Source organism: Radiomyces spectabilis (genome assembly GCF_025331425.1).
Source record: "Radiomyces spectabilis strain NRRL 2753 chromosome Unknown BYT42scaffold_4, whole genome shotgun sequence".
In the NCBI taxonomy this organism is placed as follows: domain Eukaryota; kingdom Fungi; phylum Mucoromycota; class Mucoromycetes; order Mucorales; family Radiomycetaceae; genus Radiomyces; species Radiomyces spectabilis.
Genome location: NW_026251929.1, coordinates 1,079,055 through 1,103,144, shown reverse-complemented (window position 1 = coordinate 1,103,144; position 24,090 = coordinate 1,079,055). Strand labels below are relative to the sequence as shown.

General features: G+C 44.3%; 11 protein-coding genes across 11 annotated transcripts; 7 read left to right on the top strand and 4 right to left on the bottom strand.

Annotated features, from left to right (window-relative positions):
• The first annotated feature begins 334 nt into the window (after positions 1 to 334).
• BYT42DRAFT_529670 (peptidase family M41-domain-containing protein) lies at positions 335 to 2,853 on the top strand. The gene is made up of 2 exons (XM_051565394.1): positions 335 to 2,439; positions 2,528 to 2,853. The coding sequence occupies exons 1-2, from the start codon at positions 562 to 564 to the stop codon at positions 2,588 to 2,590; spliced, it is 1,941 nt and encodes a 646-aa protein (XP_051425257.1). The 5' UTR covers positions 335 to 561; the 3' UTR covers positions 2,591 to 2,853.
• Positions 2,854 to 3,250: 397 nt separating this feature from the next.
• BYT42DRAFT_493099 (NOL1/NOP2/sun family-domain-containing protein) lies at positions 3,251 to 5,364 on the top strand (the record flags this gene model as incomplete). The annotated part of the gene is made up of 4 exons (XM_051564195.1): positions 3,251 to 3,742; positions 3,907 to 4,749; positions 4,824 to 5,047; positions 5,106 to 5,364. The coding sequence occupies 4 exons, from the start codon at positions 3,251 to 3,253 to the stop codon at positions 5,362 to 5,364; spliced, it is 1,818 nt and encodes a 605-aa protein (XP_051425256.1).
• Positions 5,365 to 5,600: 236 nt separating this feature from the next.
• Positions 5,601 to 6,698, bottom strand: BYT42DRAFT_266092 (uncharacterized protein). The gene has a single exon (XM_051562779.1). The coding sequence runs from the start codon at positions 6,330 to 6,332 to the stop codon at positions 5,748 to 5,750; it is 585 nt and encodes a 194-aa protein (XP_051425255.1). The 5' UTR covers positions 6,333 to 6,698; the 3' UTR covers positions 5,601 to 5,747.
• Positions 6,699 to 7,905: 1,207 nt separating this feature from the next.
• Positions 7,906 to 8,600, top strand: BYT42DRAFT_612258 (NAD(P)H:quinone oxidoreductase, type IV; the record flags this gene model as incomplete). Its single annotated transcript, XM_051571609.1, has 2 exons — positions 7,906 to 8,020; positions 8,104 to 8,600. 2 exons carry the CDS (start codon positions 7,906 to 7,908, stop codon positions 8,598 to 8,600), a joined length of 612 nt encoding a protein of 203 aa, XP_051425254.1.
• Positions 8,601 to 10,654: 2,054 nt separating this feature from the next.
• Positions 10,655 to 12,134, top strand: BYT42DRAFT_492528 (S-adenosyl-L-methionine-dependent methyltransferase; the record flags this gene model as incomplete). Its single annotated transcript, XM_051564155.1, has 6 exons — positions 10,655 to 10,834; positions 10,951 to 10,982; positions 11,093 to 11,177; positions 11,301 to 11,571; positions 11,763 to 11,861; positions 11,929 to 12,134. 6 exons carry the CDS (start codon positions 10,655 to 10,657, stop codon positions 12,132 to 12,134), a joined length of 873 nt encoding a protein of 290 aa, XP_051425253.1.
• A 600-nt stretch (positions 12,135 to 12,734) lies between these two features.
• BYT42DRAFT_493555 (uncharacterized protein) lies at positions 12,735 to 13,058 on the bottom strand (the record flags this gene model as incomplete). Its single annotated transcript, XM_051564225.1, has 1 exon — positions 12,735 to 13,058. One exon carries the CDS (start codon positions 13,056 to 13,058, stop codon positions 12,735 to 12,737), a length of 324 nt encoding a protein of 107 aa, XP_051425252.1.
• Positions 13,059 to 13,753: 695 nt separating this feature from the next.
• On the top strand, positions 13,754 to 14,353 carry BYT42DRAFT_562911 (uncharacterized protein). The gene has a single exon (XM_051567526.1). The coding sequence runs from the start codon at positions 13,803 to 13,805 to the stop codon at positions 14,136 to 14,138; it is 336 nt and encodes a 111-aa protein (XP_051425251.1). The 5' UTR covers positions 13,754 to 13,802; the 3' UTR covers positions 14,139 to 14,353.
• On the bottom strand, positions 14,354 to 15,498 carry BYT42DRAFT_562908 (60S ribosomal protein L18ae). The gene is made up of 5 exons (XM_051567525.1): positions 15,450 to 15,498; positions 15,231 to 15,245; positions 14,986 to 15,150; positions 14,727 to 14,912; positions 14,354 to 14,649 (listed from the first exon to the last, which is right to left on the bottom strand). Exons 1-5 carry the CDS (start codon positions 15,459 to 15,461, stop codon positions 14,497 to 14,499), a joined length of 531 nt encoding a protein of 176 aa, XP_051425250.1. The 5' UTR covers positions 15,462 to 15,498; the 3' UTR covers positions 14,354 to 14,496.
• Positions 15,499 to 16,826: 1,328 nt separating this feature from the next.
• On the top strand, positions 16,827 to 20,069 carry BYT42DRAFT_265865 (uncharacterized protein). The gene is made up of 6 exons (XM_051562777.1): positions 16,827 to 17,068; positions 17,161 to 17,800; positions 17,886 to 18,173; positions 18,247 to 18,451; positions 18,520 to 18,987; positions 19,062 to 20,069. Exons 1-6 carry the CDS (start codon positions 16,953 to 16,955, stop codon positions 19,787 to 19,789), a joined length of 2,445 nt encoding a protein of 814 aa, XP_051425249.1. The 5' UTR covers positions 16,827 to 16,952; the 3' UTR covers positions 19,790 to 20,069.
• BYT42DRAFT_544446 (uncharacterized protein) lies at positions 19,912 to 20,996 on the bottom strand (the record flags this gene model as incomplete). Its single annotated transcript, XM_051565759.1, has 5 exons — positions 19,912 to 20,131; positions 20,216 to 20,313; positions 20,404 to 20,541; positions 20,608 to 20,789; positions 20,864 to 20,996. 5 exons carry the CDS (start codon positions 20,994 to 20,996, stop codon positions 19,912 to 19,914), a joined length of 771 nt encoding a protein of 256 aa, XP_051425248.1.
• Positions 20,997 to 23,046: 2,050 nt separating this feature from the next.
• BYT42DRAFT_544445 (uncharacterized protein) lies at positions 23,047 to 23,823 on the top strand (the record flags this gene model as incomplete). The annotated part of the gene is made up of 1 exon (XM_051565758.1): positions 23,047 to 23,823. One exon carries the CDS (start codon positions 23,047 to 23,049, stop codon positions 23,821 to 23,823), a length of 777 nt encoding a protein of 258 aa, XP_051425247.1.
• Between the last annotated feature and the right edge of the window lie 267 nt (positions 23,824 to 24,090).

The window sequence follows — 24,090 nt, the reverse complement described above, 5'->3', positions numbered from 1 at the left end:
GTTGGGTCTCCGAACCCGCGAATTCGCCGACCCGCCAACCCGCCCGAGCCGTCGGCTGCCGTGACGTGTCGCCGGTCACAGTGCGCTGGTGAGAGATTGACCCGGATAAAGTTTTTGTTTTCCATCCCGGTCCTTAGGAAGGCCATCTCGATTCATCGCTTTTCTTTTTTTACCCCTCTACATTTCTCAATGCTTTCACGTTTAAGCCAGATCGGCGTCCGATCGGCCAATCCGAAATGGAGTCAGGTTTACGCCGGTCAACGGTTGGCTTCGCAGCGTGGGCTGTTGACCCATCGCCGCTGGACGGGTCAGCGCAAATATAGCTCCAACAAAGACAGCAAGCCAAAGGAAAATAACAATGGCAACTCCAAAGACAAAGAAGAACCGCATATTCCCAAAGGGTTTGAAGGCTTCTTTGGCAAGGAGACACCCAAGCATTCAAAACAAGCTGCGAACGAAGCGGCCGAACAAAACGCCAAACGAGCCTCGGACGAAGTTCCGAAACCGCCCAAAGGCAACAACAAGAACAACAACAAGGCCGGCGGTAACAAACCACCGGAGATGCCCCAGATCAATATGAATATGGTACTAGGTACTGCATTTGGTACATGGCTCATGTGGAAGATGACTTCTCCGGCCGACAATGCTCGCGAAGTCACATGGCAAGGATTCCGTACTTCATTGCTCGATAAGGGTATCGTCGATCGTCTCACCGTCGTCAATCGCAACCGAGTTCGAGTTCATTTGCGTCCCGAAGCCGGTTCCTTGGGCGTCTCACCGCAGCAAACCTTTGTCTTTAGCATCGGCTCCATAGAGAGCTTTGAACGCAAATTGGAAGAAGCACAAAACGAGCTCGGTATTCCCTCCAACGAACGAATTCCCGTCGCTTACCGGGACGAAATCAGTATCTTCCAAACCGCTTTACATTTCGCTCCCACTTTACTTCTGATCGGTGTGCTCTACTACATCACCAAACGCGGAGCCGGTGGGGCCGGTGGCCAGGGCATTTTCGGCATTGGCAAGAGTCGCGCTAAAATGTTCAATCAGGAAACCGATGTCAAGGTCAAGTTCAAGAATGTGGCCGGCGCCGATGAAGCCAAGGAGGAAATCATGGAATTTGTCAAATTCTTGAAGAACCCGGCGGCTTACGAACGGTTGGGCGCAAGATTACCGCGTGGCGCCATTTTGTCTGGTCCTCCCGGTACAGGTAAAACCCTGCTGGCCAAGGCCACGGCTGGTGAAGCCGGTGTGCCTTTCTTGAGTGTGTCCGGTTCCGAATTCGTGGAAATGTTTGTCGGTGTCGGTCCTTCGCGTGTGCGTGATTTGTTTGCGACGGCCAAGAAGAACGCGCCTTGCATTATCTTTGTGGATGAAATCGATGCCATTGGTAAAGCCCGTGGCAAAGGCGGTCACATGGGCGGCAATGACGAACGTGAAAGCACCCTGAATCAGCTCTTGGTGGAGATGGATGGTTTCAACTCGGACGAACATGTGGTCGTGTTGGCTGGTACGAATCGACCTGATGTGCTGGATCCGGCTTTAATGCGTCCCGGTCGATTTGATCGTCATATTGCCATTGATCGTCCAGACATTGGCGGTCGTGCTCAGATTTTCATGGTCCACTTGAAACCGATCAAGACCACCGAGGATATGGAACGATTATCGAGAAAATTGGCGGCCCTGACCCCTGGCTTCTCTGGCGCTGACATTCACAATGTGTGTAATGAAGCCGCCTTGATTGCTGCACGTCACCACAAGGACAGTGTGACCGAGGTCGATTTTGAACAAGCCATTGAACGTGTGATTGCCGGTTTGGAGAAGAAGTCGCGTGTGTTGTCGCCTGAGGAGAAGAAGACGGTGGCGTACCACGAAGCCGGCCACGCCGTCGCGGGCTGGTACTTGCAGTACGCCGATCCCTTGTTGAAGGTGTCGATTATTCCTCGCGGAGTAGCGGCACTGGGTTACGCTCAATATTTACCAAAGGATCAGTACCTTTATTCGACCAAACAGTTAATGGATCGCATGTGCATGACCCTGGGCGGTCGTGTGTCGGAACAGATTTTCTTTGACACCATCACCACCGGTGCTCAGGACGATCTGCAAAAGGTGACCAAGATTGCATATGCGCAAGTGTCGACATATGGTATGAACGAGAAAGTCGGTCCTCTGTCTTTCCACGATCCCAACTCGGAGCAACAATTCCAGAAACCTTTCTCTGAACAGACCGGTACCCTGATCGATGACGAAGTACGAAAGTTGGTCAATGGAGCCTACACGCGTACCGTGCAACTGTTGACGGAAAAGAAGGGCGATGTCGAAAAGGTGGCCAAGCTCTTACTGGAAAAGGAAGTGATCACCCGCGAAGACATGGAGAACCTGTTAGGAAGACGTCCGTTTGTGGAAAAGACTGTCTATGACGAATACGTTCGTCGCAAGGAAGTAAGTTATTGGTCTACCTGCCTGTGGCAATCTTGAGCAGCGAAAAGTTGACCATGGACTGACATCCTTTTTTTTTTTTCTTTGACAGGTTTCTTCTCCACCGCCTTTTCCTGAGAGCAAACCCAATGATGGTGAAGTGAACTCGACATAATTTTGTATAATTTAATTATATTCTCCTTCCTTTTTCTTTATTTGCATTACTTTGAAGACCTTCTTTGGATTTCTCTTTTTTTTCCCCTCTTTTCGTAAAGAACCGCTTTGTACAATTTATTCAACTAGAGTTGTCATTATTTCCCTAAAACCACGATCGAATCGCATCCACGAAAATAGGAAAAGCCAGAGAGACAGAAGTTTTGATATCAAATCATTTGAAAGTTCAACCATTTGGCACAAACTGACCCTTGACAAGTCAACATGAACATTCTCATTCTTATGCTGTCCAATACGTCTCACTTTTTTTGATTTGGCCTGTAATATAAGGTATTGATTTTGTATATAAGATGTTATCATTTTCTGAGATGAAGCATGCTTTTTCTGGATTTGGCTTGGAGAACTTACATCATCGCATCAATCTTTCAGCCAAATGGATGTGCCATTCAAATGCCGATGTCGCATTTTTGTCGTTGACGGCGACGTTTTGCAATTGGTGCTTCCAAGCCACCTTTTCTGCAAAACGAATTTCGCAGGTTTGATTCTGTGACGGTGAAAATGAAGGGTCGTTATGAGGGAAAGATTTCTCTCTTTTTCTTTTTTTTTTCGTATTCGAAGTTCAGTTACCCTTTTTTATTCATCAGAGAATCCAGTAATCATTATGGGACGTCGTGCGAGAAATAAACAAGGCCCTCCTGCTCCTCTCGATGGACCCAAGAAGTTTGACAAAAAGCAAAACAGAAAGAAGGGAAAGAATACTGATGTCAAGAGAAAGCGACAAGCTTCGGACGAGGAACCGATCTCGAAAAAGGTAAAGGCCGATGCTGCCGTTACCAAGCAATCGGTAGCCCAATCCAAGTCTGCAGTCAAGCAAGTCAATGGATCCAAGAAGAATGACAAAGCTCCCAAAGCTGCTCCCGCTTCTGATCTGTGGGACGACATGGAACCTGCTTCGGATGACGACGACGAAGACGAAGAAGATATCTTGGCAGGTCTCGAAGAGGCCGGTGAAGAAGACGATGACGATGAATTCGGTATGGAACAGTTGGGCGATGAAGACGATGAGGACAACGACGACGAACGCATCTTTCCCAAATCTTCAACCGATTTCCTCGGTTCTGATTCCGAACAGGAAGAAGAGGACCAAGACGAAGTGTCCGGTCTTGAAGATGAGTCTGACGAAGACGATGAGGTTTGTGATGATTTTATTTTATGGGCGACATTAGTGACAGAATTAGCTCATCTTCGTGTTTGATCTAGTTCACCGGCTTGGATGAGAAAAAGTCAGCTCAGATGGAAGCACGACAAAAGCGAGAGGCAGCCATGGCCGAAGCTGAATTGCAGGATTCGATGCAGACCAATATCTTGGAGGAAGGCGAACACTTCCAGCTTCCCGACGAGGAGGATGAGGAACAATTGGTGGCGGATGTGACAGTTGTCAATCAACGTATCCAGGAGATCGTGAACATTCTGAACAACTTCAAAACCATGCGTGATCCCAGCAAGTCTCGTCAGGATTACGTCGATCGTTTGATCAAAGATATCGCTCATTATTACGGTTACTCGCATTTCTTGGCGGAAAAGCTTTTCCATCTATTCCCTGTGTCCGAAGCCATTGAATTTTTCGAATCCAACGAAGTCCCTCGACCCGTGACCATTCGTACCAACACATTAAGAACCCGCCGTCGTGATCTTGCCCAAGCACTGATCAACCGTGGCGTAAATCTTGACCCCATTGGTAAATGGAGCAAGGTCGGTTTGCAAATTTTTGATTCTCAAGTCCCCATCGGTGCTACCCCGGAATACCTCGCTGGTCACTACATGCTTCAAGCGGCTTCCTCGTTCTTGCCCGTTATGGCCCTCGCACCCCAACCTAATGAACGTGTGTTGGATATGGCCTCGGCTCCCGGTGGTAAAACAACCTATATTGCGGCACTTCAGAAGAACACCGGTACGGTGTTTGCCAATGATGCAAGCAAAGATCGTTTGAAGAGTTTAATAGCCAATATCCATCGTATGGGTGTGAAGAATGCGGTGGTCTGCAACTACGATGGTCGTGAATTCCCCAAGGTGATTGGTGGTTTCGATCGCGTATTGTTGGATGCTCCCTGTTCCGGTACTGGTGTCATTTCCAAGGATCCTAGTGCTAAATTAAACAAGGTAAAACATCTCGTCTTGCTGAATGCCATTGTTATGATTACATAAATACTGACTTGAAGAAATGATGCAATTAGACTGAAAAAGATTTCATCGATATTCCATTCCTTCAAAAACAACTGATTTTGAGTGCCATTGATTCCGTGGATGCCAAGTCCGAAACGGGTGGTTACATTGTCTATTCTACGTGTTCGGTGGCTGTGGAGGAAAACGAAGCAGTTGTCAACTACGCTTTAAGTAAACGTAACAATGTGAAATTGGTGTCTACCGGTCTCGATTTTGGTCGCGAAGGCTTTGTATCGTAAGTAAAAGAGAAAAACGAAGGCATATCTTTTTTTTTTTAACACTGCAATGTACAGATACCGTGGAAAGAACTTCCATCCCAGCGTCAAGTTAACTCGACGATTCTATCCTCATGTGCACAACATGGACGGTTTCTATGTTGCTAAATTCAAGAAATTCAGCAACAAGTTTGACGATAAGAAGGGCAAGGATGACGCCTCATCAGATCAAGCAGATGATGGTATGGAAGTCGAAGCACTAGAAGAAGAATGGACCGGATTCAATGATGAAGAAGATCAGAAACTCATTGAAGGTAATTTTACAAATTGCATTTAAAAAATATTAAGTCATGAGTAACTCACTTCTCTTCTTTTTCTTTTACAGAATCCAAGACCAAGTTGCGCAAGCGACAGGGACGCAAATAGAGAAACAAAGAAAATTTAGCATAGCTGTCATTTATACATTCATTTCCTTTACAAAATATGATCACACACTCGCACACAAAAAGATACGCAACACACATACATCACCCATTGTTCATTGTTTGGGGGTTTTCATTGTTTGATTCGTTTGCTTACTTTTTACATTATTGGAAAGTTGTACAGAAAAAAAATAATTTCCCCGGTTGCCAAGACTTGAACATCCGACGGCTTAATTACGGAGGCAATTGTCAAAAAGGGGATGGTATCTTCAAGGCCATATAAATATATTTGAGTGGATCAATATGGCTGCACTGGCTGCACTGGCTCCACTTCAAAATAGGTTCTTGGGGGAGGCAAAGGCGGTGGTCCTGATGGGTCAGGTTTCGTGGTGTGCTGTAACTGCATTGTTTTTGATAATAAAATCATTCGTTCGTCCTGCGCCATGCGTTCCAATTGGATTTGTACTTCCGGATCGTTGCCATAGAAGCGACTGGTGTGTCTTGCAGGGATGGTGGCCGAGATAGGCTTAGGCGGGGTAGGCGGGGTAGGTGGTTGAGGTGGCGTAACGAGGATCGTGGTTGGCATAACAACCGAACCGGTCGATTCACTGGTCTCTTCGATCAATGTCTTGTCATTACTGAAATCAAACACAGGGCAGTCTATTGGCAGTGGTTTTCTCCATGGTTTCGGGGTTTGTTTCTCTACGGTTGGAGTGGGACGATCGAGCTCTGGTGATGCCGATGCTGATTCCCATCGCTGATCGTCGGTCGGTGACGGAGTGAACCAATAGCCGGGTTTTGGTAGTTTTTCGCTGAGAGAATGTCGATATTTATGCCGATTGGCCAGTAGACGTTTGATTTTAGATTCATGGGTTGAAAGCATCGCTTATTATATAGACTTTAGCCAATAGACTAGAAAAATAAAAATAAAAATAATAAAACCAAAACAACGAAAAGAGGGCAAAGATGTAAAAAAAAAAAAAAGCAAATCAATAAAAGAGGAAAAAAGGAGACTGGCGTGCCAACGTGATGATATTAGACTGTAGGCGGAGATGGAATCTATTCTCATCCAAAGGCAGAATGAAAGAGTTATTTTTGGGTCACCGCCGTTAGCGAGCAGCGCGACCTGGTGAAAAAAAAAGAGAGGTAGGGTTCACTGCATTGCAGCGAACGAATCTTGCATAATCCAGCTAACCTTTATGAGGAACACGCTTTTTTTGAAAAACGGTCAAAATCCCTTGGCAAAAACACTGGCGTCATTGTCTGGATGTGATCGACGGCTTTGCGGGCGTGTTGTACACTTTATATGTAAATTTTGTCCAAGATCTTTTTTACATTAGGTTTTATGATCAACAGGTTGTGGATAACAGATCATCCTCATCTCCTGCGCATTGTTTATTCCGCATTTCCAGGGGAGCAGCCCTTTATGGGACTGTTGTCGGTGACCTGTTATGCCTGACATACAAAATGTGCCAATGTCCTGGACACCCTGCTGTAGCAAGTGGAAATTTCGATAAAGTGAAACAAATCGGTCTATGCGTGTAAGGGGTATTTTTTGGGTAAGAACAATGGACGGATAATCGTATAGGGGCATTACAAATAGGCGTTTCCATCTAGAATCTGCCATCTAGGTACGAATGTCTCTCTTTTTTTGACAGCTGTGAGAAGAACAAAAAAAAATAGTTTGCATAAAAATAAAAAAATACGCGATGGAACTTTTTTTCAGGATGGCCGAAGTACTTTTCGTCTGGGAGTGTTATTTTATTAGGATTCCAATCGAATCTCCTGGATAGAAGAGGTATCTAGGTACTCCAGTAGTCATCAATGTTGAATCATTAGTCAGTGGTTACCCTATCGTTCAAAGTGTCAAAATCTGCCCTTGATTATGAAATGACCATGTCAAGCTCCGTTCTTTTTTATTGGTCACCCCAATTCACCATTTTTTGATTATTGAAGCAATGATAAGAGTTTCGTGACTCGTCTTTTGGAAAATTACCAAAATTTGGTTGCTTATTTGGGGATTAACGATACTTGACAAATTCCCAAAGATAGCAAATCGGATGAACCATGCCCTTGCGGTTGATCGGCGGTTTCACATCGATTCTTCCGTTCAGAGACAGTCACACAGTCACCTAAACTTTCTTCATTGCAAACGAAGTCATATTAAAGTTTATGGAAAGAATCAAGATGGCAGCAAGTAAATTGAAAATAAAGTGCTGCTGTAGTGCTTGTGACCTGTGATTTCTAAGCAACGAATAAGCTTGAAAAATGGTCCAGAGGGTTTGTCAAACCGGAAATTGAGTCTCCGACCACGGGTCGTGTGTTGCGGTGGTCAGCATTGACAAATCATTCGGAATCCGAAATCTCGTCGCGCACAATAAAAAAGAAGCGATGGTCGAGCTCGTTCTTGTGTTCAGTACTTTTATTCTTTTCCTACTCCATACACACATACTACAATGGCTCCCAAAGTTTACATCATCATCTATACCCTCTACCACCACATCTACACATTGGCTCTTGAAGCCAAGAAGGGTCTTGAAGCTGCCGGCGTTGAAGTCGAACTTTTCCAAGGTAAGAAAATATAAAAGGGACACGGTGAATGATTAAAGGAGGATGGTAGGCTGATTCTTTCTCGCGTCTTTTTTCATGTCTAGTTCCCGAAACTTTGAGCGATGAAATTCTTACCAAGATGCACGCTCCTCCCAAGCCCGAGATCCCCGTGATTACCACCGCTCAATTGACTGAAGCTGATGGTTATCTTTTCGGTTTTGGTACTCGTTTCGGTACCATGCCCGCTCAAATGAAGGCTTTCTTGGATGCTACTGGCAGTCTCTGGGCCTCGGGTGCTTTGGCTGGCAAGTTCGCCGGTACTTTCTTCTCTACTGCTTCTCAGCACGGTGGTCAAGAAACCACCGCTCTTACCACCGTCACCTACTTTGCTCATCACGGTATGATCTACGTCCCTCTCGGTTTCGCCAACCCTCACTTGTTCGATAACTCGGAAGTGATTGGTGGCTCCGCCTACGGTGCCGGTACCGTTGCCAACGGTGATGGTTCCCGCCAAGTCAGCGACAAGGAAAAGGAAATCGCCCACACTCAGGGTGAGAACTTTGGCAAGATCGTCTCGACGTATGTTGCTGGCAAGCAATAGATGGAAAACTCCAACCAACAAAAATAAAATAAATTTAGCATCTGTGCATTTTTTTCATTATCGAAATATAACGTGAAATGGTTCTTCTTATGGGCATATACCTGTGTACCTACGTGAGATGAATGTAGCGGATTAAGGATGACATCCTGTGAAAGGTGCTATTTTTTGGCTCTTTGGTTGACGTGAGGCAGATGGACGGACGCGATGCGGGACCAAATTCCTTACATTTGGTCCCAATAACGCATTACACGTCCAGATTGCATGACGTAATCATTGTCTCAATCGATAGTGTGGTGTTGGGTATGGGATAATTCTTAACTTGTCATGATACGTGTCGCAAGATGCCCCAGGACATCGAAAATAAGGAAAAAGAGGTCACTTTTCTACTTGTGTTTGAGCATGAACCTGATTTAAAAAAGGCATCGCGTCGTAGAAAATTAGATGGTGACAGCGATTTAAGGTCAACTGCTTTAGCACGGGAGTTGCGTTCAAACGTTTATCCATTTGATGGCTCGCATATTATGGCAAGTTGCCGCTTCCTTTTTGTCATTTTTAACATGCAAGAGCAGCTGTTGGTGATCAGTGACTTGTTGATAGAAATTACAAAAAGGCTGGTTTGTCTATCTGTTGTGGTATGTCAAACAGACCATTGGCATATATCAGGTGAATTTAGGCATTGGGGGCTCACTTGGCTTTCCTTGAAGTTCAAAGTCATATAACGTCAGTAACATATGAGAGGCCGATTGCTCCCCTTCAGAGAATTTGTAGAGAGTGTGTACAAGAGTATCAAGTGGCATGATGTTTGACATGCGTATGCTTTCAGTCTTACTGCTCATGATGACTTATTATGTTTATCGTATGCTTTGTCAGGGAATCTTGTTTTCAAGGATGTGGCATGAAAATGCAATGATTCAATGACCCTGAAGGTTCATTGGAATTTCAGCACGGTATGCCGTAACCTGTCCGTAAGTAAAAAAGAATCCCCTCTCGGGCTTGTTCATTCACCAACGTTCACCATTTCAAAGGAGCTGGAAATGGAAAGGATTGGTGAGCATAGTAATAGGCTCTATAACCCGAGTGGGTTGGAAAATTACGGGATGGAGACTTGAGAAGTCTCTATTTCCACTGATTTCCGAAAAGTGGCTTTCGTTTTCAAAAGTTTAAAATAGCAAACGATAAAAAAAAGGCCATCTTCCAAGCATAGATGACAATATCGATAATATGGTGATAGATTACGCTTAAATCAACCGCTCAGAGTAGGACGAAATAAAAAGAGATCGTACGCCTTGTATTTCGGCGGATGTTTGGTGGGTCCAGACATTGGACAAAGAAAAATGGCAACCGTCTGAAAAAAAAATGGTGTTTTTTGTGTCCAGTTTCCAAAGCCCCGATCTCAAGCATGCGACGATTCAGGCCCCGCGGGACAAGTTGAGGCATTTTAATGGCTTTGGAAAGAAATAACTTGTTGCGACATTGCCGCTTCCCTCTTATTAATTGTGTGTTCTCAGAACTAGACACATTAAAAAGCCAATGTTGTTCCTTTGAGTCATGGGATAATAATTCACATCAATCTCTATTCTCATTTCAAAATCAAGTGTAATATTTCTTTGTTAATCAGCAATAAGAGGATCAAGTCCAGATGAATTAAGGTCTTTGAATTTCGTATTAGAGGAGTTTCCTTGGCGTGAAACATCACAGACTGACGAAACAAAGCTCGGATATCTTCCGATGCTACTTTTTTGTTAGAATAACAACATCAATCCATTGCTGCTTTTTTTTATTGTCGATAGCACGCTTCGTTTATTTGTCGAAAAAGAAACAAAAGATTAAACACCGTACTCACAATGGCTTCCATCTATGCGGAATCACCCATGTCGCGCAACGTGTCACGAAGACCATATTATTACGTTTAAAAAAACTTTTTTTTTTCTTTTTTGTGTTTTTTGTGTTTTTTTATTTTTTTCCTTGTTGCTTTATTCTTTTTTTTTTTTTTTTTTTTTTTTTTTTTGGTAACCATACACACCAAAAGGAACGGTTTTTTTTCTTTGTTAATCATGGGAGGCAAACCATCCAAAGCAGTACGTTACGACGGGAATCCCGAAGCCGCCAGTACTGCGAGTCAAATCTCATCGACGACGCCCACCGTGACTATCGACGGACGAGTCTACCACAGCGACGAATTAAGTTCTTACTGTTTACCACGTGATGAAGAAGAACAAGATCGACTCAACTCTGTGCGTATATCTTTTACAACGTTCAGTTTGCAAACATCTAGGAACGGGTTCCATTGGATCGACGTTCTTAAACCATGTTTCTATTTTTTTCTCATTTTCTTTTTATCTTTGTATAGCAACATTTTGCCCTGAAAGCTCTTTTTGGAAGGTAACTAGAAAACCCCAAAGAAGCGCGATGCATAGGAAGAGACCAGCCATGTGCAACGCGGGATGATGATGAGACCAATGACACTAATGAACCAACGTAAACTTGCTCAGCAATACCTTATCCTATGTCCAGGAGAACTTGACGCTGGAAGCCAAAATCCTCGACATTGGATGTGGATCCGGTTCGTGGGTCATGGTAAGTGCGCTAAACAAGTTTTTCTTTTCTCGGGACAGGGGAAACAAAAAATGGAGGAATGCGACAAGCAGTAGAATATCAAAGCCAAAATGTGCAAGAAATAAAACCGAGTTACCTGAATAGGAAATGGCCATTGATCATCCTCATGCTCATGTGACCGGTATTGATATGGCCGACATGTTTCCTACCATGATCCGACCAGAAAATGTAAAATTCGAGCTGGCCAACGTTCTCAACGGTATACCCTATCCCGATAATACCTTTGATTTCGTGCATATGCGTCTATTGATCGCGGCTTTTCGCGAACATGAATGGCCCTTGGTCATTGCTGAAATATTCCGCGTCCTGAAACCCAACGGCCTGGTACAACTCATGGAATCCGATTTTACCGTACGTCAACCTTTACCGTCATGTTGTGCCTTCCCCCCCCCCTAACAGTACCTTGATGTTTTAGGCCACCGAGCAAAGCCCCGTTATCGAGTCATTTATCTCCACCTGTAACTATTCAGCCATTATTTTTGTATGCTTCACGATGACGATAGCCTTAACTTTTTTGGCTTTGTCTAGTCCTCCAATGCCTTCAAGAACGGAGACAAGATCCATACATTGGTTCCAAACTGGCCAAGTTGTTGACCAATGCTTCATTTAATATTGAAATGGAAGACGTGCGTGTCCTTGACTATGGTAAAGTATCCTGCCACACTCAATAATGAAGGAATGCGTCGTGAGACTAACATACAAAACAATTTAGGCGACGATGAAAACCCTGTTTCTCGCGAAATGTTGTGGAACTGGAAAAATGCCATGCACTCATTGAAACCATTGTTGGGTCACCGAGTTACGCAGCATCCGGATCAGTACGATATGGTGGTCGATCGTTTTATTCAAGATTGTGACCGTTACCATTGGTACGTCAAGCTGTGGGCGTACTGCGGCAGAAAGCCAAACGTAGCATAACCCCATCTTTGCAGCCTACTTTAATTCTCCGTTCATCACCACCATCTTTTACTGTCCTTTCATTCTCTTTTCTTTTTGTTTTGTTGTTTTTATTTTTCTTTTCTCCTTCATTTCATGTCTCGCAACATTCCCTGTCCTTTGGACATCTCGGAGCTCCATTGCCGATCTCCGAAAAAAAAATTTAAAAATTACCAACCCAAGACCCAGCCATTCCTGTCAATTCATATTGCTCGTGTGCACGACGATTTTGAAACTTGGGTTTCTCCTTTTTTTATTTTTGATTATTCATGGGCATAATGAAAATTGAATGAGATAAATGATAACGCGAGATACAGATGCGAAGGATAATCAAAAAGGAATACAAAATAAATAGTAAAAAGTATGCATAGATGAGATATAAACAGTTAGGCAATAAAAAAAATAGATAAGCGCCAAGATGAAGGATGCAAGGGGGAAAAGGGGCTGGGGGGTGGAGAGAGAGCGATGGTGTTAGTAGGGGGATGTAATTAGAATATGGGGATAGGAATCAAAAAAAAGGCGCAACATGATATCTTTGATCTGGTGGCGGTCAATTGGAAAAGGGGGCCCTAAGTCCCTTTCTTAGATCATGTAGCCGGCAAACTCGTCTGTTCCCAGGATATCGCGATTACCGGATCGATATCGAACCATCCATTTGCCGTTGGGTAATTTTACGTAGAAATTGGAGTACGGGAATTCGTTCGGTTTACAGTAGGTCGGACTGTACGGCGGTATAGTGGTCATGCCAGTGCAATCTTCTACTAGTTTTCTTCGAGGTCGGTGGCGTTGACCGTCGTCTGAAGAAATGGCACTACTTCGTCGATCTGTACTACATGTCGATGTGGACGATCTTCGAGAACCATAGCGACTGTGACGTTGGAACAGGTCAGTCAGCTTGGACCACATGGATCGCATTTGACGGCTGGAATGGCCTGAAGAAGCCGACGAGGCACTGAGTGAATGTCGATGAGGGTCATAGTAATCCATTTGTTCCAATGCTGCAAATTAAAAGATGGTACAGAAAATGATGATGCACAAGAAGGGAAGGAAGAGTAAAAAAGAAGAACAGACAATGGAACGGGGGGAAGAATAAAAAAGTTATTTCAGTTAAAAAATTGATTTGCAGACGAAACATGCCTCTTGGCTTTTAAATATTATGCCAACAAGGCAAAACCTGAGGGCCAAAAATAGAAGAGCCAATCAGCATCGTTATCAAACAACACTTGACACCATGCTACGGTCCCCTAGCCAACCCAAGTGCGCCTTTTTGTTTATATCACTGTGGATGTGGACATCACCTCCAGGTTTTCCGGCTAAAGTTTACAGCAGGATGGGCCTAGTGTAAAAACGGCAATTATTGTGTGATGCATATCATGATCTAAAAAACGCAAGCAACTTGGCCTTGCCGCAGAAAATCATCAAAAAATATGCAGCCGCGTACCAAATCGGTCTTCCTCGCATTCTATTTTTCCCTTTCCTTATGGAGAGAGGTGTGGATGATCCCGCTTATCCAAGCCTATCCCGAACAAACTCTTTTTTTTTTTATTTTTATTTTACGGGCGGGCGATTTCTTGATTTCTCTTTTCTCTTTTGGCTTTCTAGAACACCACGTGGCTCAAATTGGAAGGGAAGATCAACGTGATATACTCTATGCAGGATAACGGCACCGGCAGCAATGATGAATGGTCTTTGAACAACACTTGGACCGATCATCTACCCTTGATAGGCTGCGCTTTGTTGTTGTGTGTCCTCGGTCGCGTGGGGAGCGGGGGAAGGAACACCCAAAATATGCAGCACATCATATCATGCCTAGAACCCACTGCCTTTTTTTTTTTCTTTACCTATCTACAGCTCAGTGAACCTTGTTTTGTATATGCAGGCATGTTAATCTGTTTCTATGGAATTCTTCCACGCTTTTTTTCTTTTTTCTCTATGCATCGCATCAGTCGTTTTGGCAGAAAGAATTTTTCATCTTTCCCTTATTGATCCGCTATTTACGTTGCGATTTGCAGATGCAATGATCCATGCCATGGCTATCTGTGCGCTCTTTCACCAGATAAACCGAATGATACGCCGCACAGAATGCCGTGATGATCAATTAATGTAAGGAGCAAAAAAAAAAGGCCTAGCAGCATTGTTTTATGGGATGAGTTTAACCGCTGATGTGCATAAGTGTACCGTAACTTTCTTTTTTTCTCATGCTGCACATGTTTAGCTTGGCAAGCATCTATCTGTCTGTGTAACCATGATTCCGACGATTGCATTGTTCAATTCCAATGGACCATTTTATTCAAAGCATCTACCTTGATCATACACGAATAAAATGGAAAGGAAAACATCCAATCTAATAGAAAGTGGAAGGACGCTTGGCGACGAAGAGAGAACGGTGACCCTTTTCGGCACGCTGGATGCGGTGAGGCAAGGGGAAAGCGAGCTTGGGGGTCAAGAGCTGCTTGATGTACTGGCGACGAATATCGGCAGACTTGATCTCAGCAACCTTTTTTAAATCAATCCCCAAAGAAATGAAAATAATTAGTATCTAATACAACCATTATCTTGCTGAAGACAACTTACGCGAATGATCTGGATAGAGCTGAAACGAGCACGGTGACGAGCGGCCATATCCTGATAACAGGTGTGGACAGCTTCGACACGGGACATCTCACGGTATTCCTTGTACATGTTGTGAGTACCGGAACGAGAATCGTAACGAAGCCAGACACCAAAGTTCTTGATCTGTTCGGGACGCTTCTCGTGAATCTAAAGACAAAGGAAATGGCACAACGTGAGCGTTGGTTGAATGGGCACCATAACAAGTGCACATGAATAATACCTCGTTCAAGGAGACAATCTCACCAGCGGCCTTCTTGACCTTGCGGAGCTTCTTCAAGAAGTACCAGAAGCGAGACTTGGCAACCACAGTGTTGGGGGCAAAGATTCTCATACGGTAGAGCTTGGGAGAAGGCTCCTGCTCGGAAGGAAGCTTGCGACCAACCACCTATATCAAGTCAAAAAAAGAAGGAATTGCCGTTAGCCTTTCGTTTTATATGTTCCATTGGCTCAATGAATGCTACTTGCCTGATATTCCTTGAGCTGTCATAATCCAAAAGCAAATTAGAAAAAGCAATTAGTATCCAATTCCATAATCCTGTACACCATTTTCCCCATGTTAAAGACATAAAGTTATGTCGACAGACGACCACAAGAATCGGTTATTTCATCCATCATCCATCCGCCTCGTAATGTATATCGATGCTACTTTCATCCGTTTCTATCTTGTGCTTATCATCTACTTACTCTGCAGATCATTTTATCGAACTAAAAGGGAGGATTCTAACTCTCTGCGTGATTCGAGCAAATGGCATACCTGAGCGGTTGCTGCAATCGTCAATGTGAGCCCAACGTTCCGGACCGGAAACAGGATGTCCGGACATAATCCCCGATGAAAGGCAAGTTGGCGGAATTTTAAAAAGGTTCCATGGCGGACAACACTCAACTGCAGGGATGAACTCATTGCGCATCCACGACACCTTGGTCTTGGTGCAGTCCCCTTGAAAAATTATGGATAAGCCCGAGAAAAGACGAAATAATTCGAGATTTTCTCATGGAACAGTAACTCCATCTGAAGAGTTTGATCGTGTCAGCGTAAAAAAGAACTGCTTCGTATATGCTAAATCAGAAATAACAAGGCACAATTCTTTGTAGATGAAAAAAACAGAGCAATTGTTATAGCGAGGTTTCTTCCTATTTGATTTCCGCAGCATTAACTGTTCACTGGGGGAAAGATGGCGTACAAGTTATTAGATAATTTCTATCTGTTCATCGTATTTCATATCTCTAACAGGACCATGATCAGATATATGCAGCTTACAGAGAGTCCAAAATCTGGCAAAGAATTGTATAATGTTCCAATGCCAGATTAGTATGAGACGGCGGATTTAACCATCGTATGGTGACAAGAGTCTTTTCGCAACAGAAGACCACGCGCTTCGTCTGTCTAAGGAACCCATCCTTTATGTCTTTATCCTTTGGTTTTCGCGCTATTTGGGTAACTTGAATCATCTGCGCTGTAAAAACTTGTTAATGTAGTTTTGCGCCTTTAAAATTTCGACTTTGCAACTTTATCCAGATGTTATTTTTATCAAGTAAGCTGTAATGTGAGTTTTGAAGAAGGTTTGCGCTAGCCATAATATACATCCGTAATTGCAGTCTCGTAACGCTGCATTATCCACCAATAGCTTGACAGACAACGTAGGCCAAAAAGGTTCAAAAAAGCCGAAGCATGACAAGGTTAAATGATCAACAGGGGAAAGAAAAGGGTAAAATGCTTGGCATGGGCGTTTCCAAACCTTGACCCTTACTTAACCGTTATCAAACGCCAAACGCCAAACTCCATGATCAAAATTGCGTGTATTTTGTCTGATTTGCCTCAATGGCTATGTACATGTTCTTGCAGAAGATCGGCGCAGACAAACTATGCACCATACGTACGTTATGACGTTGGGTATCTCGAAGCAACCTGCAAATGGGACAAACAGTCAGTGTAACATTTCCTTTTTTGTTACGCACGTTTTTGTCATTGCCGCTGTCAGTTTTCTTGTTAGTGTGCCTTTTTGATTTATCATTCACTGGGGTAAAAAAGAGGAACAATGTGCTGCTCCTTATCACGTGACGTGCATTTGGCAGCGAGGGCTGAATTTTCCCAATGTCGGGCTACCTTTGCACTGGTGGCACGCACGATCTTATATTGAAAGCTTTCATGGTGCAGTCGCATTCACTTCCATTGGTTCTACTCTGATCATGTCCACGTCAGCCCTTTTCGCTGCAAGAAAACGAGCTGAAAACGCTTTAAAGAATTTTCAGTTATCAACACAGCCCGATCCCACTGAATCCACTGATCCGTCACAGAAGAAAAAGTACGAAAAAAGAAAAAAGCACACCCGCTTTTTCTTTGACTAACGCCTTTGTTTTTCTTTCTCTTTTGACTTGCTTCTTTTCATGGGTTTAGTGCTACATTGCTGCTATCTTTGCTTCAATCGCGTCTTAATTGGGCCAACTCGGTGTTTGTTAAGTATCGAGCTGACAATGTTCAACAGCCCCGACGAACCAACAACAGTCGAAAAAAGTGGCCCAACATGCGCTTTTTAGGCACCTGCACCTTGCAGTTGGGGCCTCATCGATTTTCAGACGTGCAATTTTTTGAAGCTATACGCAAAGAGTCATGGTTGGATCTCGCCAAAGCCGCCGATCTGTTGCCCAAACAGGCCAGTGTTCCTGAAAACGGCAAACCCTCATCCGCGACCACCGATCCTCCATCAGCAGACACGGAAAAGCCTTCGGAAAAGCCTTCGGAAAATCCAACAGCAGCAACGTCAGCAACAGCAGCGACGACAGAAGCAATGCAGACAGATGCTGATGGAAAAAAAGAAGAAAGCAGCGCGTCGGACGCGAGCAAATCCTCAGAGACAGCTGCATCGTCAGAACTGCAAGAGTCATCCACTAACGGCACGTTGAAGACGTTGCCGGACGGGGCTGCGGAATTGACATTCTCTGATGTGGTGATGGAATTTAAAGAGACGACCAATGAACGGTTTCTGTTTCCAAAGGATATGATTCTTGAATTAACCTCCATGGAAGCTCCTTTTGAGGTGGGTTCATCCGTGCCAGCTTGGTTAGCATTTGCAAGTATGAAGGCAAAAGAAAACTCATTCTTCTTTTGCTGCATGTCGTTAGCTCCTGGCTTCCTTTCTTTTGCCCCTGGACCCTGCGCCCGCCACCTATTTCGAATTGGATGCCAAGGAAAAAATTGCTCGATGGGGCAGTCGATCCAACCTTGAACTTATCAAAGAACATGCAGCTACTGCAGCAATACCACCGCTGAAATCCGAATCCATGGATCTTGAAACAACCGATTCTTACGCTGCCAACATTCGCATGATTGGTGTGAACGGGGAAATTCTTAAAGCCCTAGTGGCAAATGTCACCAACCCCGATATTGTACGGCAGCAGATGATGAGCAAGGTACGTACCTCGCTGTGATATTTTGGATCATGAGCATCATGAGCATCATGACACTCAACGCTCTTCATTTTAGATGGAAAAATTGCCTGTTCGATCCTATTTGAATTATGCAACCCAGGACGAAGAGACGGACCGTAACATTGATGAGATGCTTCACAAAATATATACCGCCCCAGAGATCATCTCTGGTCCTGTGCTGGCAGAAAAGAAGCGAAATGAGATTCTGAATGCCGTCAATCTTGGCAAAAGGCCGCGTCCAGAGGAAGGCGTAAACGAAGGTAACTGCAGGTCATTTGTTCGGGCACGTGAATCTTGCATCGTCTCACCGTGAATCACCTGTATATAGTGGTTCCGAAAGCCAAACATACCCATGTGAAAGATGACGGATTACGCAAATGTGTTTATTGCAGTACAAAGCATACGGCCATGTGGCGTCCTGGACCGGCCGGCCACGGAACGCTGTGCAATGGCTGTGGCCTTTTATGGAGACAAGGCAAGATTTTAAAGGGTGCTCCAGTGATAAGCATCGAAGAAGAAAAACGACTGGCCAAAGAACGACGCGAGCAACAAAGGAAGCTCCAGGAAGAGCAAGAAAAAGAACGATTGGAGCAGGAAAAGCAGCGATTAAAGAAGAAGGCCGAAGCCAAGAATCAGCAAGCTGGCCACGGCGAAAAAGCATCGCTCAAAGTAGGCAATGGTGTCAAAGCCAACATTGGATATTTCGCGGCTCAACTTTTGCATCAACAGCATCAACAACAGCAAACAGCTACACAGTCTACATCGTCGGCACCTACTGCCTCACCCTCATCCCAAGGTATGGGGAACCATGGATCGTGGAAAAAGGAAAAAACTGACATAAATTGTCTCAAATCTGATGCCATTGTATAGTTTCTCCCATTGCGGCAGCATCCTCGCCGTCTACTTCTGCTCCATCTCCCATACCCACGCAAAAGTCTTTGGTCAAGACAAAAGCTGATACGGCTAGCGCACCTGTGCCTAAAACCATCGCTACCAAAGCCACGACACCATCATCAACAGCAACAGCAACAGCAGCATCTAACGCCGCACCACCATCGGCTTCCTCCACCTCCACCTCCGCCTCTCCATCCGCTTCTACCGCCCAACCCTCTGCTGCTTCAACTGCACCTGCCCCTGCATTATCGTTGTATAACACGGCAGGGATTCCGTTGCCGACCTTGTCCATCGACTTTGGCGGTTTGGCCTACTTTGCTCATCCAAATTGCGGAGTGACCCTCGTTGACGGCCATTTTTCCATTCGATTATCAAAAGAAGGACTGGCCCCGATTGTGCTGGACGTGGATAAACGCGAATTACAGAATGCTGGATTTATGGTCACGACAGAAGATCAGATCGGACGTGAAGTGTTAATCATGACATGTTCACCGAGCGTGGGGGAAACCGCGCGTCGGTTCGATATCAATCTTATTCCTTCCCATTCCACTTACACCATCACGATTCGTTTTTTGGAGAAACTGGATCCGAGCGGCGGAGCGGTAGTCAAACGGATTTTAGAACGCTGGCTCAGTACATACATGTTACAACCACCAAACCAACCACCAACGACCCAAACATCATCATCATCATCACCCTCATGAAAAAATAACGAGATAAACGATGTGCATCTACTATTTTTTCTAAATATGACAGCATAGCTAAATGAGAGTACAAAATGAGACGAGAAAATGAACAAAAACAAATTTCAGTGGTGATGGACAGCCTAGTCGGTGGACTCTTTGTTTTCGGCCGCGGGGGTTTCCTCAGATTTGGGCTTCTTTTCGTTGGGTTCAGCCAAACCTTGATCGTTTTCACGTGCTCTCTTTTGTGTCGAGTTGGCGGAAACGTCTTGGTACCATGCGTTGAAGGCCTTCTTCTTAAAGACACGGTCCGTTCTGGGTTTATTGTTGTATTCTTCCGACTTGACAGCAATGTAGTCCTTTCTGTTGACACAAAAAATAAAACCTCTGTGAATAAAACCGGGCCTCCTGTGACGTTCATTTTCCCGGCTGGATCATTTCATTTACCTCGTCTTGACCTCAAGCTTGTTGCCTTCGAATTCAAGATCCATCTTTGCAACCTTATCCGATTCTTCAGGTGAAGAGAACTCAATATAAGCGCTGCCCTGTAAGAAAAAAAACACCAACCGATATTCATTCCATCAATCCATCCGCAATAAACAGTCTACCACTCCCATTCGGGTATCGGAGCTCACCTTGAAATTGAAGGGTTTGACATGTTCCTTCTTCATGCGAACGCACAAAACTTTTCCATATTGGGAGAAAAACTCATCAATCTTATCCTGGAGATCCATGAGCTTGTCTGCGTCGTTGTCCATCAATGGGAAACCTTTCTGTAATATACATGCATTTATATCAGTCTACCGTCGGATAAGAGGGCGAAAATGATCGATACATACAGCATAGATACTACGAGAGATGTGGTCCTGCTTTTCGAGCTGAGTCTTTCTTCGCACTTTCTCGTTGTCTTCGCTGACTTCCAGCATTTCGGGTGATTCCTTCAAGGCTTCGACGATCAGATCCTGATCGGTGGAGATCTTCTTCATCTTCTTGAAGCTAGCAATGGTCTTGATATCGATCCCTAAAAGGAGTGACGTTAGTCAGTGGAAATCGCGCGAGTGTGACGTGTGGGGATGTCAAAAACGGAGATCTTACATCCTTCAGGTGTCTTCTTGAACAAGGACCAGAGGTATTTGTCATAGGGCAAGTTGGAGTCACTGAAATAGAACTCGACTTGCTTCAAAATCTTGCTTTTGGTAACTTCCTTGCTGGCAGTCTCGGCGCTCATATTTTTCAATCAAAAAAGGTAAGGAGAAGAAGAAAAAAAAATAATAAAATTTTTTGCAAGCCTAAAAACTTGGCTGTGCGTTTTGGGTCTCTATGTGACTCTTTCGTTGGCTTTTTGGGTCGTGTCAACTCCGGTCGCTGACCTGAGCCCCTCAAGTCATCAATCATCCTACTGTATATATTTCTGTAGTAGTTCGTATATTACTTTTAATGTTTTGCTGTGACGATGATATTCTCTCTTTATATGAGCAGAGAGCAGAACTGATTCATCTCACAAACTAGTTGACCATCCCAACAAAAGTCACATAACAAGAAAATGGATTGGGTTGATCGTCACCTTCACACTGTCATCTGCCCCCCGCCGAGGCCTTGTATGGCCCAGACATGAACAAAATCATCTATTTGTTCTCTTTGTTGTGTAAATGGATTGGCCGATCATTGGCCCCTGAAACCAACAGCAGCAATGGACAGCATGTTGTGACTAGCCTTCATGTCTCGGCCTCAAAATCTTTGTCACTTACGCTACATTGAGGAATGTTGAAGAGCAACTTGCTGGTTCGGCGGCTTTGACGTTTTTGAGTGTTCCTGTGCCGCAACAGAGCGACGCTTTTGGGATTTTTGCCGTTTGTTGTTGCAGTGAAGTATCGATTGTAGGTGTTATATTTTGAAGCGCCATTTTGCAAAAAATGATGCCGTAAAAGGTCGGTGGCGCGATCAGATTTGCAAGCCCTTATTGGGATGTGGCAATTGCTCCAGGCCGATCAATGACTATGAATGAGCAAATTTGGTTATCGGCGAAAATAGCGCTGCAAAATGTTTCATAAACGACCGAGTGATCCCTTCCAGATGGCGTAACGGTCGGCTCCTTTGGTTCTTGGTGAACAAGTATCCCTTGCCCTTGCCAAGGGACTTTTTTCTTTTACCGATGACTTAAGACCGGGGCCTTCACGGCGCTTGGATCCAGTGGATACGGGTCTTGCAACGGATGACTTTCGGAGAAAGGTTTCGTAAAAACACACAGATACAATTGTCGTTTAACCATTGCTTCTGCTGGTACCCCCTTTACCACCACCATCAGATGATTGATTTATTAGCTAAGTCAGAATTTGTTTAGACAATGACGTTCGATGCTTCAGGCAAACACATGCCACCCGATCCAAGTTAGTTTTCTTTTATCATGATGAAACACACAGCATACGGACATTTGCATGTGAGTACAATGCTTCGTAAAGTGTATAATATGAAAAAGCTCCTTATAAGACATGATTTGAAAAAAGAAAGATAAAATCAAAAAAGTGAGTCTATCACATCAGCGGATCGCACCGTACGGTATTTCCATACGCTCTCGGATTGCCCTGATCCTATCTAAAAGGCGCACAAGGCAATCTCATGACTTTGATTTCTTCCTTTATTTCTTAATGTCAAGATCATGCTATCTGCTGCTATATTTATAGCAAAATATTGAAATCATCATCAGCGGATCTTTTGGTAAGCCCAGGTGAAAAACAAAAGCACTGTGCAAATATCTCTTTTTTTCTTCTCTACCGGTTCCAATCTAACGCTTATTCTCTGCCATCCAGTCCTCATGAGCAGACATAGGTATTCCTGTTGACGTTGTCGGCAAAGGATTGCAGATGAAATAGACAAGTTGATAGGTATGCTTGCCGAGCGACATGTTGTTCGCATTGATGACTCGCTGAGATGAGATTTCTCCCAAAGAATAAACCTCTTTTCCAAAAAAAGGAGGTAAATGTGGGTGATTATTTTTTGGTCTTTCTTTCTTTCTTTGGCTTTTTGTTTTCTTGAAATAAAGGAGACCGTAGAGAATGACGAAAGAGGGCAGGCAAAAGAAAATGGATACAAAAAGCTGGCTATTCAAAACCAGAGTTTGAAGAAAACGACAGGTTAAACGAACGAGTCAATCCTTCGCAATGAGTACGACTCCTGTATCCCGGATGCTTTACCCACGACCATGGGAATTGGCGGTTTATGCTCACCAGAAACGATACCCTACGAATGAACGCTTTCCGATGCTCCTGGATAGTGAAATAATGGTGGACGATACTTACCTGTCCGCCGAGGAACTGAGTCAATTCCGTGATCGGATTCCGCCCTCTGTCTGTCGAAAGATCAGCCAAACCGACGTCCAGAGTCAGAGTCTCAGTTTGCTATTCCCTGCTGATCTAGACAATCAGCAGCCAGCCAAGATGGACACTGTGCCTCAACTTCATTTGGACGGTGTGGTCGCGGTGCCCACTCGGCTTTTATTGCAATCCGAGATGAATCCTATCCCTTGCACTGGCATTCGTCATGTGGTTCGACAATGTCGCTTAATGCTCGATGTGCCAATGGTGGTAAAAAAGGCACTGCGTACAAACGAATTGGTGGTGAAGCACGAGACAGTTATTGATACCCGTCGAAAGGAAATGTTGATTTTATGCACCAACGAGACATTGGAAAATTCCGCGGTGGTAGGCGATGTGACACTTTATAAACACGTCGACGATCCATTATCGCTGCGCGGCAAACTACCGGTTGCACCGATTCAGTGGGGCCATAGGGAGATGAAACCACATGACGCCACGACCCTTGAAGCGATGATCGCGTCTTCCACCGCCTATCCAAACCCCCACAACCATGCGTGCCTGTTTATGCAATATGCGTTTTTCATGGTCAAGCCCACTCTGATGATTCCATTCCGTTCGTCCATCGAGAAATTCGCCCTCAAGAGCTATCAGAAGAATACGGAAGAAGCTCGCAAACTGGATATGCAACTTATTCAGGAAGTTATTGATAAAGGATTAGATAAACAACTGGTGAGAAAATAAAGATAAAAATAAAAACCGTCCATCCGTCAGTTTGACAAGATCAGCATGGATTTCTAGAATATCAATGTGTCGGATTTCCCGTTACGGTAAAGATCGTACTGAGACAGATATAGACTTCAAGACACAAAATGCAAATTGTATCCCAATGGGAAGGGGTTGTGCAACACTATTCATATTAGTTGGCCCTTCCACATTTCCACTTCATTTATCCACTTCTTACTCCTTCGCTCCACTTGGCTACCCGCTTCCCGTCTCTCTCTTTTTTTT